Raw genomic sequence first — 22,092 nt, 5'->3', positions numbered from 1 at the left:
AAGATCCAAAATAAAATAAAATAGCAATAATAGTAGGGGTGGCTGGGTGGCAGACAGAGCATTGGCCCTTGAGCCAGGAGCACCTGGGTCCAAATCCGGCCCCAGACACCCAAAGATCACCCTGCTATGTGGCCCCAGGCAGGCCATCCAGCCCTACCTGCCCTGCACCCTCCCCCCAAATAATAATCACAAAAAATGTGCTTGAGTCTTTGTTCCAACACCAACAACTCTGTCATGGGTGGATCTCATTCTTTATGATAAGTCCATCACAAAAGTTACTTCCATATTTTTCCAGCGCCGCCATTGCTGATCGCAACTCCCTCCTTTCTTATTTCTCCACTACCATGTACTATATTTTCTCTCTCCTTTCACTCTGACTCTGTTATAGGGTCGCTGAGTAGCACAGCAGACAGATCCCTGGTCCTGGGGCCAAGAAGCCCTGAGCCCCAATACCACCCCCTTAGGCCTAGAATCCACCTGGCCCTATGGTCCTGGGCAGGCCATCCAATCCCAGCCCCTTGCAAGAAGTAAAAAAGAAAATGTGTTATATCTGACCACTCTCCCCCCATGGTCCATCCTTTCCTCCTTTATTCACATCCCCACCCCTTCCCCCTGCTCCCCCCACCCCTTCTTACTCCAGATGTCTATACCCCATTGAGTATATTTGCTGTTTCCTCTCCTAGCCATCTCTGATGAGAGCAAAGGTTCCCTCATTCCCCCTTGCCCCCCCTTCCATATCATTGCAATAGCTCATTGTAATAAAAAAAATCTTATTATGTGAAATATCTTGGACTATTCCCCCTCTCCTTTTTCTTTCTCCCATTCCATTTCCCTTTTTTTCTATTGACTCCATTTTTACACCCTATTTTATCTTCGAATTCAGCTTTCTCCTGTGCTTCAACTATAAAAGCTCCCTCTACCTGCACTGTTAACTGAGAAGGTTCATATGAGTATTATCAGTGTCATTTTTCTATGCAGGAATACATGCAGTTCATCCTCATTAAGTCCCTCATATTTCCCCCCTCTCCTCCAATCTCCATGCTTCACCTGAGTCCTGTATCTGAAGATCAAACCTTCTGTTCAGCTCTGGTCATTCCAAAAGGAACCTTTGAAATTCTCCTGGTTCATTGAAAGTCCATCTTTTTCCCTGGAAGAGGACATTCAGCCTTGCTGGGTAGTTCATTCTTGGCTGCATTCTAAGCTCTTTTGCCTTCAGGTATATTGTATTCCAAGCCCTAAGAGCTTCCAATGTAGTTGCTGTTAAGTCCTGTGTGATCCTGACTGCAGCTCCACGATATTTGAACTGTGTCCTTCTGGCTGCTTGTAATATTTTCTCTTTGACTTGGGAGTTCCGGAACTTGGCTATAATATTCCTAGGGGTTGGTTTTTTGGGATCTCTTTCTCGGGGGGATCAGTGGATTCTCTCCATTTCTATTTTGCCCTCTGCTTCTAGAATATCAGGGCAATTTTCCTGTAGTAATTCTTTGATGTCAAGGCTCTTTTCCTGATCATGACTTTCAGGTATTCCAATAATTTTTAAATTATCTTATATAGGCCTGTTTTTCATGTCAGTTGTTTTTTCAATGAGATATTTCACATTTTCTTCTAATTTTTCTTTTTCTTTTTCTTTTTTTGGGGGGTTTTGAAGTATTGATTCCTGATTTCTGGTAAATTCATCAATCTCCCTGAATTCTATTCTTTGTCTGAAGGATTTGTTCTCCTCAGAGAGTTTTCAATTTCCTTGACTAAGCTGCTGACTTCATTTTCATGTTTTTCCTGCATCTCTCTCCTTTCTTTTCCCAGTTTTTCCTTCCAACTCCCTCATTTGATTTTCAAAGTCTTTTTTGAGCTCTGTCATAGCCTGAGCCCCATTTCTGTTTTTCTTGGAGTCTTTAGATGCAGGAGCTTGTGCTTCCTTATCTTCAGACTCAGTATCTTGATCCTTCTTGGGCTCATTTGCAAAATATTTTTCAATAGTCTTCCTTTTGTTTCTCTGCTTGCTCATTTTCCCAGCCTGGGCCTGGTTTTGGGGTGCTTCCTGAGCTTTTGGGACACTCCCACAAGGGTCTCAGTGTGTGAGGTTCTATCCTCCCTCCTGGTCTGTGAATGACCATAAGCGCCCCCCTCTGCCATGGGGCCGAGGTGGGGGGACCCAGTTCTATGGGGGGGCCTGTATTCATAGTTCACCTCCCTTTATCTGATGACCTGGCCTGAAGGTTCCTCACCCAAATTACTACATCTGCAACTAACTTTGTCATCTTGTGCAAATCACTTCTTATCGGTTATGATAAAGTTACTATTCTAACCATATAGGGTTATTTAATTGTTTATTTCATTTTTCTATTGAAGTTTGAAGTCACTTAAAGTCATGAATAGTAAATTTCTCTTAAAACTTTATAGTTTAAATATTTTTAAGTTTTGAGTTCCAGGTTCTCTCCCTTTCTTCAACCTCTCCCCCCACCCACTGAGAAATCAAATAATCTATCAGTGATACATGTGAAATCATATTAGCCATATCATAAAACAAAGCATAATGAAGAAAGTGAGGAGATTATACTTCAATTTTCATTCATGAAGCCTCTTTCTGATTAGCATTTTTTCCATGAGTCCTTTGAAATTGTCTGGAATCATTTGTGCTGATCAGCCCTTTAATAGTTGTTCGTCATTTGTAACACTGATTATACTGTGCATAGTGATCTCCTGATTCCTCTTATTTCACTTTGCATCAGTTCATGTATGTCTTGCCTTGTTTTTCTGAAACCTCATTATTTTTTAAGTTTTGTTGTTCTTTTTTTGGCAAGACATACCTAGTAAGGTCACACACTAGTATCAACTGCCTGAACTGAAGGTCAGATTTGAAATCAGGTCCTCCTGATTCTAGGACCACTGTGCCACCTAGATGCCCCCTTCTTTATTTCTTATATTAAAGTAGTACTCCATCACAGTCATATTCTCCAGCCTGTTCAGCCATTCCCCAATTGATGAATATCCCCTCAACTTCCAATTATTTTGCCACCACAAAAAGAGCTGCTGTAAATATTATAGGTTCTTTTCCTTTTTTTTTTAAATCTCTTAGGAGTACAGACCTAATAGTTGTATTACTAGATGAAAGGATTTTCTCATTCTGATAACTTCATTGTCAGAGATTGGAAGAAGGAAGAAGAATGTGGAGTATATTGGGAGAAGAAAGAAGCTCATAATGAATGTTTTCAGCTTTTCTTAGTAAAGTAAGACATGAAGTTCTTATGGGGGAGCTTCAATAGAGAAGTTTGGAGAAACTTTTTCATTGAACATAGCTTCTTTTGCCACAGAAATCAAAAGAGATTGAGAAAGAAAATAGGGAATTTTAGTGACAACCTGTCCAATGATCAATAGAAGCTAAATCTGAGTAATTCTTCACTCATGACACTTAATCTCCTAATTCCTTCTAATCTTGGAACATATTCCCTTCTCACTGTGGCCTCATGCCTTTTAACAAAAAAGTTTAAAAAAAAACAATTCAATCACCTTGTTTTTACAATACATAATATTTTTATTGGAGAGTAAAAGGGTCTTTTGAATCCTTTATTTTTGAATCCTTTATTTTAAGGATATCTTTTTATCTTAGACCTTTCTTATTTCTATTTTTTTGCCTGTTAAGTGCTAGGCATTGTTCTAAATCCTAGGAATACAAAGAAAGACAAAATACAGTTTCTCTTAAGTCTTTATAATATTAATCATTGTATAAATCTCCTCAGTCTGCTCTCTTCACTCTTCATCAGTTCACCTGTCTTCACAATTTTGCCTGAATCTGTACCTTTGATCATATCTTATAGCTTAGTAGTATTCCATTAAATTCATATACCATATTAGCCTGATGCCATTTCTTTGATTGACTTTTCCTTATTTTCCTTATTTGATGGACCTTCATTTTGTTTCCAGTTATAGTCACTTTCTTGGTCTAATTCCAAATTGCTTTCCACAGTGAATAGTCCTCCTGACTCCTGTAGGCCCTGGAGTCAGGAGGACCTGAGTTCAAGTCCTGCCTCAGACACTTAATAATTGCCTGTGTGACCTTGGGCAAGTCACTTAACACCATTGCCTTGCCCCCCCAAAATTACAGCACAATGAATAGATCAAATCTCAGGTTTTTTTTACATTATTTAATATTTATTCTCATTTTGTACAAATAATATTTTTTATACATTAATAAAATATTCTTGTTTAAGAGTAAACGAAATACCCCCTCCCCCCATAAATATAGACTCGCTTGAGCGATAAAGGGGAGAGAAAAAAATTAAAATTAAAAAAATAATAGTAATAATTGTAGGTATGGCCAGGTGGCACAATGGACAGAGTGCTAGCCCTGGAGCCATGAGCTCCCGAGCCCACATCTGGCCCCGTACACCCAACAGTCACCCAGCCGTGTGACATGCAAGCCACCCGAACCCCACTGCCCTGCAAAAACAAAAAATAGAAAAAAAAGACATAAAATAAAATAGTAATAATAGTAGGGGTGGATGGGTATGAATTTTTTTTTTTTGCAAGGCAGTGGGTCTAAGTGGCTTGCCCAAGGCCACACAGCTAGGTAATTATTAAGTGTCTGAGGCAGGATTTGAACTCAGGTACTCCTGACTCCAGGGCTGGTGCTCTATCCACTGTGCCACCTAGCCACCCCTTAAATCTCAGTTTTGATGATGATGATTTCTGTCTTTCTGTAGCCCTCATTGATTTGGTGAAATCATATGTTGTAATTATTTCTTCTTTTTTTAGATGTTCATGAATTATCCCTTTAATAATACATTTTAGGAATTTTGTAAGAATAGATGTCAAGTCCTCACTAGCTTATTTTTGACAGAATCTTTTCCTTTTTTTTTTTTTTGGAAAATAAGAATCTTTCTGAGTACACTAGGATATAGTTTTTAATGAAACAGATCATTTGATACCATCAGGAGAAGGTAGGTGCTGTCTATGGTACTCTCCTTTCTAGTTCAAGAACCATTCTCCTCAGCAGAGAAAACAGCAAAATAGGAATGGAGTAGAGCAGTTCTCTTTTCTCTATCATCATTTATCATCATTCAGTTCACCTGTATAGATCTCAATGAATACGTTCTTTAAAAAATACTGACCTTGGGGCAGGTAGTCTGGAGTCAGGAGGACGTGAGTTCAAATTCGGCCTCATTCACAAAGAATAATTTCCTAGCTGTGTGACCTTGGGCAAGTTACTCTTAATCTCATTACTTAAATAAAAAACATTTAAAAGCCACAATGACAATTTCCCTCTCCCTCAAATTAAACCTTAGCTTACAGAGTAAAACAAACCAACATAGCCCTGCTACTCCCAATTGCTGATTCTGTGCTGGGAAATTACTTTATATTACTTTATGTGTTTTATGTTTAGTCTTAATAGAATGTAAATTTCTTGAGAGTAGGAAATGGCTCAGTTTGGCCTTTGTATTCTCAGTGTCTAGCAGAATATCAGGCACGTGATAAGCACTCAATAAATTTTTGTTGATTTGAGTTGAATGACAGTGTATGATTTATTCTATAGTTATAGTCATTTTCTTTGCTGAAAAGAGTAAAAATTTGTCATGGGATTGCAGAGCACTTATTTAGAACTGGAAGGCTCCTTTGAACCCATTAGAACATGCCCTTTTTTTAATAACTAAGGATAAGAAAAGTACAGAGATGTGAGCAGTAACAAGTGATAAATGTGGAATTTGAACCTATCGCCTTTGATTCCAATTCCAGTGATGTTTATGTTAGATTCTGCAATCTTGGAATAAGGATTGGTCATTACAATGATCAGAGTTTTTGTGTCTTTCAGTGTCCTGCATATATACATATATATAATTACTTTGCTGAATGACTCACCTCTTGTTGAGAATCTCATTTAATCCTAGTATTAGTAATAATATTATAGTAGCTATTCTTAGTTTGACCTCACCCTATTCCTGGCGGCTCAAATAGGTAAGTTTGTGCTGTGCTTTCATCTGCAGTATTACCAGATAAGTAGATTTTAATTTCTGGAGAGACCTCAGTTCCTCACCAATAAAATTGTTTCTTGGGAAAGAAGGATCTGTTGATTTTCTTTCTATGTATATTTAGTGAGATTAAGCCAAGCTCCAACTTTTTTTTTGCTTGCAATTCTCAAAAGAATTCGCCACACAGCTAGGTAATTATTAAGTGTCTGAGCCGGATTTTAGAACTCAGGTCCTCCTGACTCCAGGGCCAGTGCTCCATCCATTGCACTACCCAGCTGCCCCTACAGTGGAATTTTTAAGAAAATAAACTGATTAAAATGTCCATGCCCCAAGGAAGTATTTACTAAGAAGAAAGTACCTTTATACACCAAAATTTTTAAAGCATCATTTTTGAAAATAGTATTTTAACATTTTATGTTTTCCAATTATATACACTAGTAATATGTACCTATCATTTTCTGTAAGGTTTTGAATTTTTAGTTTTCCCCCCACCTTCCCTCCCCCCCCCAAAGGCTGTCTGATAGAATTTATATTGTTTCCATGCTATACATTGATGTAATTTGAATGTATTATAAGAGTAAACATTAACCCCCCCCCCAAGAATATGAGAAACCTCAAGGAGAGAGAGAGAGAGAGAGAGAGAGAGAGAGAAAATGTACTTCAGTCTGTAATCAGATTCCAATGGCTCTGTCTCTGGGGTGAGTTGATTTCAATATTTTTTCCACAGTTGCTAGCTGTACCTCCACTCTATTTCTCCCCACTCTCATTTACTCTATTCCCTCTCTCCTTCATCTTGACCCTGTCCAAAAGTGTTGAATCTGAGTACCCTCTCTCTTGGTCTTCTTCTCTTCTATCACCTATTCCTCCCCTTCTCTCCCTCCATTCCCCCTTATCCCATCCCTTTCTTTTTATTTTTCTCTAGGATAAGATAAATTTCCTCATCCTATTAATGTGTATATTATTTCCTCTCTGAGTCATTTTTTTTTTTAGGTTTTTGCGAGGCAAATGGGGTTAAGTGGCTTGCCCAAGGCCACACAGCTAGGTAATTATTAAGTGTCTAAGACTGGATTTGAACCCAGGTACAACTGACTCCAAGGCCAGTGCTTTATCCACTGTGCCACCTAGCCGCCCCTCTCTGAGCCATTTCTGATGAGAATGAAGGCTCACTCATTCCCCGTTGCCTTCCCCCTTTTCACTCCCTTGAAAAAGCTTTTCCTTGACTCTTATGTGAAATTTCTTAGCTTCTTCATCTCCTTTTCCTTCTTCCCAGTATTTTGCTTTATCACCCATTGACTCCATCTTTTTACTATATTATAGCATTATATTCCACTCCTTCCTATGCCCTATCTATATATGCTCCTTCTAACAGCTCTTATAAATGAGAAAGTTCATATGAGTTTTATCAATATCTTCTTCCTGTGCTAGAATACAAACAGTTCAGTATCATTAAGTTTCTCATAGTTAGTCCCTCTCTTCCACTCCCTCTATGATTCACCAGAGTCCTGTACTTGGAGATCAAACTTTCTGTTCAGCTCTGATTGTTTCGATAGGAAAGTTTGAAAGTCCCCGTTTCATTGAAAGTTCCTCTTTTCCCCTGAAAGAGAATGTTCAGTTTTGCTGAGTAGTTGATTCTCGGTCATAAACCAAGATCTTTTGCCTTCTGAAATATCTTATTCTAATCACTACGAGCCCTTAATGTAGATGCTGCCAAATCATGTAATCCTGACTTTGGAGCCTCGGTGGTTTGTTTCTGGCAGCTTTTAGAATTTTCTTTTTGATTTGGGAGTTTTGGGATTTGACTATAATATTCCTAGAAGTTTTTCTTTGGGGATCTCTTTCAGGAGGTGATTGGTGAATTCTCTCGATTTCTATTTTTACCCTCAGCTTGTAGGATCTCAGGGCAACTTTGATGTATTATTTCTTGAAAAATGACGTCTAGGCTCTTCTGATCATGGCTTTCAGGTAGCCCAATAATTTTTGAATTATTTCTTCTGGATCTGTTTTCAAGGTTGGTTGTTTTTTCAGTGAGATATTTCACATTTTCTTCTAATTTTTGGCTTTTTTGGAAGAGTTTTATTTCTTCCTGAGTTCTTGCAAAGTCATCAGCTTCCTTTAGTTCCATTCTGCATTTGAAGTTGTTATTTTCTTGAGAGAATTTTTTTATCTCCTTTTCCAGCTGACCAGTTCTGCTTTTTAAGGCATTCTTCTCCTTATTTCCCTTTGTTTGCTTTTTCCATTAGGCCTAAACTGGTTTTTAACATACTATTTTCTTCAGTATTTTTTTATATATCTTTTATCAAGCTATTGGTTTGGTTTTCATGATTTATCTGCATCATTCTCATTTCTCCTCCCATTTTTTCCTCCATCTCCCTTAATTGCTTTTCAAAGTCTTTTTTGAGCTCTTCCATAGTCTGAACCCATTTTCTATTTCTCTTGGAGGTTTTGGATCCGAAGCTTCGATTTTGTCATCATCTGAGTATTTGTTTTGATCTTCCATGGGACTAAAGTTATTCTCTGTGATCAGATTCTTCTTTTTCTGTTGTTTGCTCATTTCCTCAGCCCAAGATAGTACTTCCAAGGTTTTGGTGTTTTTTTTGGGGGGGGGGAACACCCCACTGGGACCTTTTATTCCACAAAGGTCTTATGCTCTCTAGCCTGTGCTTTGATATGTAGATGCCCCCTCCCACTTCCCTTTGCCCTGGAGCTATAAGGAGGATCCAGCTATCTTAGTATGGGAACCCAAACTGCGACCTGGATCTGAGTGTAGGCAAACAGCAGAGTCCTACCCCGGGGGAGAGCAGAGAAATCTCTGCAGTCTTCCCTGATCCCTTACTGTCTCTGGGGGGGTGCAGGCTGCTTTCTCCAGATTCTTGCTATAGATTCTGTGGCTGGTGCTCCTTCACTCCACACTCATTCTGGTGCAGCAGAGTTCTCTCACCACCCCTTCAAGCTGTTGTAGGTGATCTCTGGGCTGGGCTGGGCTTTTTTCCCAACCCCTAGTCCTGGTGAAACACACCTTTCCCTCAGAACTTCTAAATTATCTTGGAAAAAATTAAGTTCCCTTCCACTCTATCAATTCTTTCTCTGGATGTGAATAGTATTTTCCATCATGAGCCCTTTAGAGTTGTCTTGGACAATTGTATTGCTTAAGAAAAGCTAAGTTGGGGCAGCTAGGTGGCACAGTGGATAGAGCACCAGCCCTGGAGTCAGGAGGACCTGAGTTCAAATCCAGCCTCAAACACTTAATAATTGCCTAGCTGTGTAACCTTGGACAAGTCACTTAGCCTCACTGTCTTGAAAAGAAAGCTGTCTAGCAAAGAATTGGAAACAGAGTAGGTACCCATTGACTGGAAATTAGCTAAAACATTGTGATATATGAGTATAATAGAATATTCCTGAACTGTAAGAAATGATAAGTGTGATTAGGTACAGAAAAGCATGGAAAGATATGCATGACAGAACCAAGAATAGCCACACATATACACACAAAAATTAAAAGTAAATGTAAGATAAATTACAAAGCTCTAGCACTATTCAAATGAAGAGGTGAGAGAACATTCCTAAACCAGATTCTTTATGGAAATGTTACGTTCCACAGCTGTTACATATTATATTGCACGTGTTTCCAGTCCTTTCCATTATATTGATCAGTTTTGCTGACCTTTTTCATTTCTTTGTTACACTCTGTTATATGTTATGGTTCTCTGGGAGAGGTACTGGTGAAAACTAAAAAAAAAAAGACATGAATAAAAATTTATTTTTATAAATTATAATTTTTCCTTAAAAATGAAATGCTGCTTACTCATTAGAAATTGATAATTACTGCTTCTCCTTTTTTTTAAAAAATGTGTGTGTGAGTGTGTGTGTGTGTGTGTGTGTAAGGTTTATACCTACAAAGAAGCAATATTGACTTACTCTGGTTATTTAATAAAATACTGACAGTCTAATTAAGAAATAACAGAATTGCTTCCTTTATTGTTCCCTAAAAGGTCTTTTGCCTCTGTTGTGCTTTAATAAAGTCAAGTTGAAAAGTTTTTAAATGTGTAGCAAAAATAATTCCCTTATCAGCAATGAATCAAAGAGGGATCCAGATTGAAAATTAATAGTTTTTTGATTATTGTTTCACAAAATTTTATTTTTTCATTTTTAAAATTGTTTTTAGGTAATTTTAAAAGTTCTACAGATAAAAATCCTCCACTCAGTCCTCAGTCTTCTGTAGATAGTGAGCTAAGTGCTTCAGAATTGGATGAAGACTCAATTGGATCAAATTACAAGCTAAATGATGTAACAGATGTACAGATTCTAGCTCGGATGCAAGAAGAAAGTAAGTATTTCCTTTCTGAAAGTTTAGTTTCTTTGTTTTGTTTTTTTAGTGTCACATAATTTTCTGGAGAGTGTTAAATATTGATAAAAATACCATGAAAACTAGACATTTAAAGGGGAGTTTTAAAATTGACCAGCAATTTTTTAAAGCAGATATTTATAGAAGACATTTTGGGCCTAGGGTACATAACTTCTAGGGTGCGGAATGGGGTGGGGCATTGTTATAAGGGAGACGTGAGAGGGTATATAGTCTGCACTGGTTTTATGGGTCCATATACTATATCATAACCTTTTGTGAAATTTAACATAGCTTATCTTAGGTTCTCTTCAGATTATAGAAAGCCTTTTTACCAACTTAACATTTCTTATTAGTCAGTAATATGAGTAGAAAAGGTTAATAGATAGAAGGACCAGTCTCAGACATTTATTGGCTCTATGATATTGTCCAAGTTACTTAATCTCACTTAGACTCATTTTTACTCATCTGTAAAATGGAAATCCTTGGAAATTTTTGACTTTTTATTTCTCCATATGAACAGAGTTGAAAAAAATCAAATATCATGTAGAGTATTTTGGAAACTTACTGGCATAGATTTTCACTTCAGGGTGGATTTATCTATTTCATTTTTTATGAATCTAGATTTTGTCTGTATTCTAAACTCAGGTAAAGGATCAGAAGTACTTCACAGTACTTCAAATTAGCAAAGAATAAGTAGTTAGCCTGCAATTGGTCTTCTTCTCAAAATCCATTTTAAATAACCCCAGAAATTCCATTGAGAAAAAAAAATCTCATGGAAAATAAAACTATTCCTGAACCATCCATCCTTCACAACCATAAATGCAAGTGTAATAATATTTGGAGGATGGAGGATCAAAGGAATATAGGCAATTTACTTTGTTTCTTTTTTTTATTTATGAAAGAGATTATTTATTTATGAAAGAGTTTATTTGAGTTTTACAATTTTCCCCCCATTCTTGCTTCCCTTCCCCCACAGAAGGCATTCTATTAGTGTTTACATTGGTTCCATGTTATACATTGATCTCAGTTGAATGTATGACAGAGAAATCATCTCCTTAAGGAAGAAAAATAAAGTATGAGATAGTAAAATTACATAATAATATAAAGCTTTTTTTCCCTAATTTGATGGTAATAGTCTTTGGTCTTTGTTCAAAGTCCATAATTCTTTCTCTGGGTATGGATGGTATTCTCCATTGCAGCTAGCTCACTATTGTTCCTGGTTGTTGCACTGAAGGGATGAGGTCCATCAGCATTGATCATCACCCCCATGTTGCTGTTAGGGTATACAATGTTTTTCTGCTTCTGCTCATCTCACTCAGCATCAGTTCATGCAAATCTTTCCAGGCTTCCCTGAATTCCATCCCCTCTGGTTTCTAATAGAACAATAGTGTTCCATGACATGCATATACCACACTTTGTTAAGCCATTCCGCAACTGAAGGACATTAACTTAATTTCCAAGTTTTTGCTATAAATATTTTTGTACAAGTGATATTTTTACCCTTTTTTATCATCTCTTCAAGGTATAGACCCAGCAGTGGTATTGCTGGGTCAAAGGATATGCACATTTTTGTTGCCCTTTGGACATAATCCCAAATTGCTCTCCAGAAAGGTTGGATGAGTTCACAGCTCCACCAACGATGTATTAGTGTCTCAGATTTCCCACATCCCTTCCAGCATTGATCATTGTCCTTTCTGCTCATATTGGCTAGTCTGAGAGGTGTGAGGCAGTATCTTAGAGATGCCTTAATTTGCATTTGACTATGGATTGCTTTGATTTCCTCATCTGTAACTTGCCTTTGTATAACCTTTGACCATTTGTCAATTGGGGAATGGCTTGTTTTTTGAAAATTTGGCTCAGGGGTGGCTAGGTGGCACAGTGGATAGAGCACCGGCCCTGGAGTCAGGAGTACCTGAGTTCAAATTCGGCCTTAGACACTTAATAATTACCTAGCTGTGTGGCCTTGGGCAAGCCACTTAACCTCATTACCTAGCAAAAACTAAAATAAATAAATAAACAAATAAATAAATAAATAAAATTGACTCAGTTCTCTGTATATTTTAGAAATGAGTCCTTTGTCAGAAATACTAGTTGCAAAAATTATTTTCCAATTTACTACATTTCTTTTGATCTTGGTTACATTGGTTTTGTCTGCAAAAGCTTTTTAATTTAATGCAATTGAAATCATCTAGTTTGTTTTTAGTTACGTTCTCCATCTCTTCTTTGGTCATAAACTGTTTCCCTTTCCATAGATCTGACAGGTAAACTACTCCTTGATCTTCTAGTTTGTTTATAATATTATTTTTTATGTCTAAATCCTGTATCCATTTGGATCTTATCTTGGTATAGGGTGTGAGGTATTGGTCTAATCTAAGTTTCTTCCATACTAACTTCCAATTTTCCCAACAGTTTTTATCAAAGAGAAAGTTTTTATCCCAATATCTAGACTCTTTGGGTTTATCAAACAGCAGATTACTATAATCATTTCCTGCTATTGCACCTAGTCTATTCCACTGATCTACGACTCTATTTCTTAGCCAATACCAGTCAGTTTTGAGGACCAATGCTTTATAATAATATATTTTTACATCTGGTAAGGCTAAGCCACCTTCTTTTGCACTTTTTTCATTGAATCCTTGGAAATTCTTGACTTTTTATTTCTCCATATAAATTTATTTACAACTTTTTCTAACCCATTAAAGTAATTTTTTGGAATTTTGATTGGTAGGGTGCTAAACAAATTCCTTAGTTTTAGTAGAATTGTCATTTTTTATTGTATGCACTGCCTATCCATGAACAGTGGATGTTTGCCCAGTTAGTTTTTGAGCCTGCCTTGGCAGGTAGCCTCCCAGGTATTTTATTTTGTCTGAGGTTACTTTGAATGGGATTTCTCTTTCTAGCTCTTTCTGCTGTATCTTGCTAGTCATATATCAAAATGTTGAGGATTTATGAGGGTTTATTTTATATCCTGCTACTTTGCTTAAGTTGCTAATTATTTCCAGTAGTTTTTTTAGATGATTTTTTGGAATTCTCTAGGTATGCCATCATGTCATCTGCAAAGAGTGAGAGTTTTGTCTCTTCCTTCCCTATTCTAATTCCTTCGATTTCTTTTTCTTATTGCTGAGGCTAACATTTCTAATACGATATTGAATAGTAGTGGTGATAATGGGCATCTTTGTTTCACCCCTGATTTTATTGGGAATGCCTCATGCCTATTCTTCCCCCCCCCCCCAGTTGCATATAATGTTTGTTGATGGTTTCAGATAGAAACTGCTTATTATTCTTAGGAACAAACCATTTATTCCTACACTCTCTAGTATTTTTAGTAGGAATGAGTGCTGTGTTTTATCAAAAGCTTTTTCAGCATCTATTCACATGATCATATGATTTCTGATAGGTATGTTATTGATATAATTAATTATACTAACAGTTTTCCTAATACTGACCCAACCCTGCATTCCTGGGATCCTGCTTGATCATAATATATTATCCTGGTGATAACTTTTTGTAATCTTTTTTGCTAAGATTTTATTTAAGATTTTTTCATCTATATTCATCAGGGAGATAGGTCTATAATTTTCTTTCTCTATTTTAGCTCTTCCTGGTTTAGGTATCAGCACCATGTTGGTGTCATAGAAAGAGTTAGGCAGAGTTCTGTCTTCCCTCTATTTCCAAAGAATTTATATGGAATTGGAACCAGTTGTTTCTTAAATGTTTGATAGAATTCACTTGTGAATTCATCTGGCCCTGGCTATTTTTTCTTAGGGAGATCAGTAATGGCTTGTTGAATTTCTTTTTCTGAGATAGAGTTATTTAAGTTTTTAATTTCCTCCTCATTTAATGTGGACAACTTATATTTTTTGTAAATATTCATCCATTTCACTTAGATTGTCAAATTTATTGGCATAGAGTTGGGCAAAATAATTCTGAATTATTACTTTAAATTCTTCCTCATTGGATGTGAGTTCACCTTTTTCATTTATGATACTATCAATTTAGTTTTCTTTTTTTTAATCAAATTGACCAGAGGTCTATCAATTTTATTGGCTTTTTCATAAAACCAGCTCTTGGTTTTATTTATTAGTTCAATAGTTTTCTTGCTTTTGATTTTTTTAATTTTGCCTTTAATCTTTAGAGTTTCTAATTTGGTATTTAATTAGGGGTTTTGAATTTGTTCTTTCTCTAATTTTTTTAGTTGTATTGATTTCTTCTTTCTCTAATTTATTCATGTAAGCATTTAAAGATATAATACATCCCCTGACAGCTGCCTTGAGTGTATCCCATAGGTTTTAGTATGTTGTGTCATTATTGTCATTATCTAGGATGAAATAATTAATTCTATAATTTGTTGCTTGGTCCACTCATTCATTAAAATGAGGTTATTTAGTTTACAATAGTTCTGGGTCTAAATCTCTCTGGCCCAGTAGTACATATGATTTTTATTGCATTATGATTTGAGAAAGACATATTCACTATTTCTGCCTTTCTGGAGTACATGGTCAGTTTTTGTGTAAGTGCTATGTACTGCAGGAAAAAAAAGTATTCCTTTCTATCCCCATTCAATTTCCTCTATAGGCCTTTTCATATCTAGGCTTTCTCACAGTCTATTTATCTCCTTAACTTGATGATTTACTTTCTCATTTTCTTTTTTTTTAAAACTTGATTGTCATAGAAATAAAACTGGAAAAGATCTTAAAGCATATCTGCTTTTCACCAATTTTACAGATAAGAAACAGGATAGAGATGGTGAGTGATGTAACCCAAGGCCAACAGCTGATTACAGCTACAGGTGTAGAAAATAGGCATTTTTTTAAAATCAGTATTTCATGAGATTACTAGGAGACTAAAACCAGTGTTGATGGTTTCATTAAATTTAATGATAATGTGCCCTGTTTATTGTAGTGTGATATGGTAATGTCTTGAAGTTTAACAGGTTACATGTAAAAAAGCTAAATGCATCATAATAAGCCCCAGGATTGAGTATTATTTCTTTCATAGGCTCTTTTCATTTACTAATTACTAATAAATTCAGAAAATTAGTTAATATTCTGAGGAAGATAAGAAATTAGTCCTTGACATGCTAAATTTGACTTAAAGCAGATATACTCATCAAATTTTTTACTCTTAAAAAAAATTAGTTTCCTCAAAGTTCTCTATGGGGTATGACATGCACATAGACTTAACTACCATTCAGTAAGAGTCTATGAACCTGTTTCTATGCATCCTTGATTCAGTCCATATATGTTCCTTTTGCCCTGGTGTATATCATAATTCATTTTTGCTTTCTCACTTGTTGGATTCTTCTGTGATCTCCTTTATATTCTCCATTGGGAATCTGCCTAGTGTTTGAAATACACTTTTACTTCCTTAAAATATAGGGAGGAAAAACTGACATCAACCTTATAAGGAAAAAAACTCAGTTGTTTAGGTAGAGTGTTGATTTCTTAAGTTTCTCCTTGTATAGCTTAATACAGGAATTTCCCATCAATCTTTTAATTCTGTCATTCCAGACTGTTGAGACTACAACTTTTTACAGTAAGGGGTTTAATATGTGTTCCTATCTTAGAATATGAATCTTAAAGGAGAGTTTGAAAATATCTTCAATTTGGGCAGTTAGTTTGGGCATTCATTTTTGTGAGTAGTTATGTTAGGAGTTCTGTTATAAATTAAATAGAAAATAATATTTTTATTGTTGCTAGGTCTCCGGCAAGAATATGCAGCCACTACATCTCGGCGAAGTTCCGGTTCATCTTGTAACTCTACAAGACGGGGTACATTTAGTGATCAGGAACTTGATGCTCAAAGTTTAGATGATGAAGATGACAATATGCATCATGCAGTATACCCTGCTGTTAACAGGTTTTCCCCATCACCACGCAACTCACCACGGCCTTCACCCAAACAATCACCCAGAAATTCTCCTCGTTCTCGATCTCCTGCTCGGGGGATGGAATACAGCAGAGTATCCCCGCAGCCTATGATAAGTCGCTTACAACAACCTCGTTTGTCTCTTCAAGGCCATCCTACAGATTTACAAACGAACAATGTTAAAAATGAAGGTAAAGCATAAATGTCCTTAACAAGTTCTTTTGGAATTTTTTTTTGTTAAATTTGCTATATATTTTTAAAAATTAAGCTAATGAAATATGAAAATATTTTTAGCTCAGTGTTATGCTTTTTTTGTTTTTGAAGGATTATTTGGAGAAAAAGCAGTAAAACTTTAGAGTTAAATTGTAAAGTATTTGAAACTAAATAAATACATTCCTTTGCTACAGATCTCCCCCATTATGCATTGTAAGTTTAAGCAGCATGAATTTTTCAAATATTTTTAATTTGTTGATGCAGAAAAACTAAGACGAAGTCTTCCAAACCTGTCCCGGACCTCTAATACTCAAGTTGACTCTGTGAAAAGCAGCAGAAGTGACTCAAATTTTCAAGTGCCAAATGGAGGAATACCTCGCATTCAGTCTCAAGCATCAGCCAGTAAGTATGGACAGTTCCAGAAAAATAATTAACTCTCAGAAAATTAAAATTATGTATACTGGTTGGCTTATGTTAGCTTTTTTTTTAAAAAAAAATTTTAAACTGAAGATTTTTTGATTTAACATGTTTACTTATGAGTGTTAAGAAGAATGTTTTCAGTTTGTTTAAACTTTATGGTTTGCTTAGGAGTGCCATCAAAAGGCATTATTTTAAGGGGCAGCTAGGTGGTGCAGTGTGGATAGAGTACCTACCAGCCCTGGGGTCCAGGAGTATCTGAGTTCAAATCCGGCTTCAAACACTTAATAATTACCTAGCTGTGTGGCCTTGGGCAAGCCACTTAACCCCATTGCCTTGCAAAAACCTTTTAAAAAAAAGAAAATACAGCTTCTTGCTTATGAGTGGAAGAAGTTTTTCCTGTAGGGAGTCAGAAATCACAATATAGAGAATAGTTCTATGGGTAAAGGTCTTTATTTTCATTAGTAACCTTCCAGTTGAGGATTTCTGAAAGGTTTTTTTTTTTATGGCTATCATTTATTTTTTATGTTTTGAAATAAGAATGCAGAATTCTACCATTCCAATGTGAAAAAATCATGGGTTTGTCTTTCTGGGGGAAAAAAAGGCAAGTTTAGATGATGTTATTGAAAGTCTGTTTTTTTTCCCCTAAAATAAAGAATATAGTTATCTAGCATATGCTTGCCTAATTTTAACAACATAAAAATTTTTCACTTTCATTACTTTCTTGATGCTTTATTTTGATTGTTTGGCACATTGTAATATGACCCATGGAGTCAGTTATAGTATCATAGGACTAGAAAGGTACCTCAAATTGTTATGTTCATCCTTTTATTTTACTGAGGCTGTGACCTACTAATTATAAAAAAATGTCACTATTACTTATTCCACTTATTTATTATACTTCCTGGTTTTCAAGAAGTTGCAATGTATTTTAAAATCCATGCTCTGATAGTACAGCTTGATTTCTCTGTTTTTTAAGTTATTTTCATTCTCCTCAGGTTTTAATCTGTTAATTCTTAGGAAAAATACCAAGATTCTTCTGGTTTTGGTTTGGAAAAGATATTAACACTAAATTTGAGTGTGGATTTTGCAGTTATTGAAGGAAGGGTATTATAAGATACAAATGATTTCTGTACTAGCTTTTGGAACTTTTGATACCCAATAAGAGTGAAGTAGACCATTTCCAAAGTTAATGGGTTTTCCATTTATAGCATTCTTTGGTAAGAGTAAATGTCTGCTTTATCAGGTATATCATAGGAAGGATTTTCTGGGGTATTTGAGGTTCCTTACTATTCTGAGATTCTTTGATCAATACGCATGACACATAAGATTTTTAAAACACCTAAATTTAGAGAGTGCAAAAAATTCAAATATTTCTATTGAATTCACTTGTTCACTTAAACTTATGAAATAAAACAAACTGGATACCAAATTAGTGCTCTTTTCTTTTGCCTGATATTGTAATACAAATCATGTAGTAAATAATAATACAATATTTGAATAGAAAACAAAAGATATACTAATGTAAATTTTAAATTAAGGGAAGGATGAGGATTTGCATTTATGTATCTGTAGTGATGTGATCCAGGAAAGGATTTTTCAAACATAATTTCAAATTTGTGCTTGATAATTTATGTATTTTGATAGGTATCTTAATTCATTATTGAATAGGAAAGAAAACTGAATATAGTCAACCTTGATCCTTCTATACTTTAAGCAGTTGCAATGATATTTCATTCCTTTATTCAATTAAATATCTATGGAACAACTATTATATGTAAGGTGTATATTAAATTCAAAGCAAAATCAGGATACTTTATAAGTAATTTTATTTGTGTTTTTTAAATTTTATTTATTTAAGGCAATGGGGTTAAGCATAATTTGCCCAAGGTCACACAACTAGGCAATTAGTAAGTGTCTGAGGTCAAATTTGAACTCGGGTCTTCCTGACTCCAGGACTGGTACTCTATCCATTGTGCCATCTAGCTGCCCATTTATTTTTTTTTAAAGAAATTGTAGCTATTATTTAAATTATATCATCAGGGGTTTAATACCACCCTAAATGGACTACTTGTCTGAATCAGTGATTTTTTTCCAGTATTTTTCTGATTTAAAAAAAAAATTACCTTTTTGAAGTGTGATTTTCACACTTCTAAAAATGAAAAATAGCTAGTGACAAAAAGTTTGCAGTTTGTAGATTTGTTAAGTATTAAAATTTCAAAAGCACAGAAGTTTTATTATATTATGATGCCTAATATTGGGCAGATCTTTTACTTGATATGTTGTTTGACCCCTTATATGTGGGAGTATTAACCACTTTATTATAATTTCTTAGTGTTTACATATATGTAAAAGATTTTCCTAGAGAAAATGCAAGGGACAAGATTTTAGGGAAAAACATTATTTGCTTTAGTTTTCACTTTCATATTTTTATAACAGTTGAGGGGAGATAACTTAGTTGACCTGTCCATTATTTCTGTTTTCAGTAGGACCTAATTGATGTACTTTTCTTTGGGTACATTGTGAAGCTTTATGTTAAAATAGAAAAAAAACTCAGCTGCTATATTTTTTACTAAGAAATCAAACTGGGGAAAACATCTGAGTAGTAAGTAACCTAGTGCTAAAGGTAAACTTTGTTAATTAGAAAACTAATTAATGCTTTTTAAAAGTTTTAACTTGGTTAAAGTGTTCATATTGTTCCTTAAGTTGGCACATTGATGTTAGAGAAAAATGAGTTTTTTCCTCCCAGAATATCAGGTTTTTGTCATGTCTGATATAGTTTTACATAATCAGTATTATCTTAGCATAATTTAATTATCAATGTATTGTTTGAGTTTCTTACTTTGATATTATGTGACTTAAATGGCATTGTATTCATAAGGTTTGCTGCTGATTCAGATGATTTCATCAAGTGCTAATTTTTTTTGCATAAACTGCTGTATTCACTAGCATAATTGATGTTGCTTTTGTTTTCCTTTATTTTTACTTTTGGTTCTTAAGTGGTTAAAGCTTTGGCTCTTATCTTCTGGGCTGCATGAGCCTGACTTTGCAAGGATGCTGTCATTTCTAAGGAACCACTTCTTTGCCTTGTTACTATGCTGTGCCATTCCACTAATTTTATATACTCATCTCGCTGTGGCTGCAATATTGTGGATGTTGGCATTCAAATCTGAGTGAAACAAGAACGTTAATGTAATATTTAATTTTTACAAAATATTACTCTTAGGAATTTTTTTTAATCCTTCGGAAGTACAAGTGGAAAAAGTCAATGACTTTTAGAAAGCAAAATAGGTTAGAGGAACATGGAAGTCTGTTTAAGTGTTATATATGTGTAATTTTTCATATTTCTTCCAAGTCCTTCATTTCAAGGAAGGTGTCTTTGAATAGACGTAGAAAATAAGTATCTTGCTTCATAAGTAATGTAACTAATAACATTGGAAGTCCTTATGAACCAGTTCTGTTATAAGAGAAATAGGCTGCAATTTTCACAGTAAAAAGGGAAACAGCTGGCCATTGTGACAGAGCAGATTTGAATAAAAAACCCTTAATAGTATTGGGCTAGGGAAGTTCACTTTTCAGGAGCTGTGAAGGAATTTTTAGTAAGAAAGCAAAGAAGAAAAAAGTAAATAATGCAGGAAAAGTAAAAGCTTTTCTGTGCTGTTTACATAACAAAGTTTATTTATAAACTTCCCTATTCTACATGACTAGATGTCCTGACAAAGCCCTCTGGGGTAGACTTTGTTTTGTTTTGTTTTAATTTTTTATTTAAGACAATGGGTTAAGTGACTTGCCCAAGGTCACATAGCTAGGCAATTATTAAGTGTCTGAGGCTAGATTTGAACTTAGGTCCTCCTGACTCCAGGGTCAGTGCTCTATCCACTGTATCACCCAGTTGCCCTGGGAGTAGTCTTTGTAATGGAGTTATATCATTGAAATCAAACTATCAAACCATGAATTATTTAGTGAAATATTGTATCTTGAGTTTTAAAAAATTATTAGTATTATATATCACCATTTATTTGCAGGCTTCTTTCTCTGTAGAATATGTTCCATAAGATAGAATACCGGGAGCTTTCCGAGTTTGTAGCATAGAAAATGTTGGGTCAAGAGACCCTCATTGTAAAGCCCAACCTGATCTTTTATGTGCACCCCTTAAGTTTTTCTAGTCTCAGTTAAATGAATCTCATATAATGTCCTCAGACCAATAAATAAGCCAGTAGTGACTTAACTAACTGTCTTCTATATCCTCATTTTTAAAAATATTTGTTTTATTAGTGTGGAATAGGCTGATGAGTTTTTGTGGTCAAAAGGCATTGTTTGGTGGCTAATCTTGTGGTATTGATTCTTTGTGAATTTAGTGGGCTGATCCCTAGGTAATAGGGATAATAGATGGGCTTGCACTAAAGCCTAAAAGAATGTAATTAACAAATTATTTTTTATATTATAAAAACTCATCAAAAAATTAAAAATTTCTCTTTTCATCTAAACAATTGTACTTAAGCAAAAGTTTATAATATAATTATATGTAGGTTAGTTTTTTATTTTGCAATAATCAGCTAACTCATAGAACCAAGTAGATACAAAAGAAACTACATTATTTAACATGATTTTCTTGTAACTGTTTTGGCTGAAAAGAATTTATAACTTGAACCTAGATCTCAGAAACACAGATTTTCTTCAGTTTATGCTAAATAGAAGAATGAAGAGGTGCTAGGACTGGAAATAGTTACATGGAACAAGGAGGTAGTACTAATCAGAGAGAGTTAATATAATTCCAAAAGGAAAAGATCACTCATTTACTCTTTTTGATGGGGTTTCAAGATAAGCAGACTTGGCATGCTGCAGATAAAACAGCCTACCTTTATTTTAGTGAAGTATTCAACAAAGTTTCCCATGCTTTTTCAAGATATTTGCTTATATTTGCAGACATCAAAGCAAGGAGGAATAACTAGTACATTGGATCGTAAAATCCTAAAAGAAGTCTATAGCTAGCTGGAATATTGGGCTCGGTCCACTAGTATATTTAAAAGGGTAGGGGGGGAATTTAAAAATTTATACTTGCAGATTTGATTTTGTTATTGGGTTGATTTAGTATACAGTAAGATCATGACTCATCAACAGATAAGGCAATTTTGAAAGTTGGTTTGATCTTTGGCAACCTTAAGAAAAAAGATAGTTTTTCAGGACTGGTAGGAGGGTGATAATTCCTGGTAAGATGTGTGGGATATTGTTTATCACATTTTAGTAGGGGCTGTGATAAAACTGGGAAGTAAATGGATGAAGCAAAAC

The 22,092-nt window shown here is 35.1% G+C and overlaps 1 protein-coding gene across 2 annotated transcripts in view; it reads left to right on the top strand.

Annotated features, from left to right (window-relative positions):
• Positions 1-22,092, top strand: part of SLAIN2 (SLAIN motif family member 2) — a 76,435-nt gene that overhangs the window by 32,554 nt on the left and 21,789 nt on the right. For both annotated transcript variants that reach the window (XM_074229496.1, XM_074229497.1), the window contains exons 4-6: positions 10,126-10,287; positions 16,005-16,364; positions 16,651-16,788. In XM_074229496.1, the coding sequence (XP_074085597.1) occupies positions 10,126-10,287; positions 16,005-16,364; positions 16,651-16,788 (660 nt within the window). The remainder of the gene's footprint in view (positions 1-10,125; positions 10,288-16,004; positions 16,365-16,650; positions 16,789-22,092) is intronic.

The sequence above is a fragment of the Macrotis lagotis genome, chromosome 3 (genome assembly GCF_037893015.1).
Source record: "Macrotis lagotis isolate mMagLag1 chromosome 3, bilby.v1.9.chrom.fasta, whole genome shotgun sequence".
NCBI lineage: Eukaryota > Metazoa > Chordata > Mammalia > Peramelemorphia > Peramelidae > Macrotis > Macrotis lagotis.
Note: the sequence above shows the minus strand (reverse complement) of the source record. Positions and strands in the feature narration are given on the sequence as shown.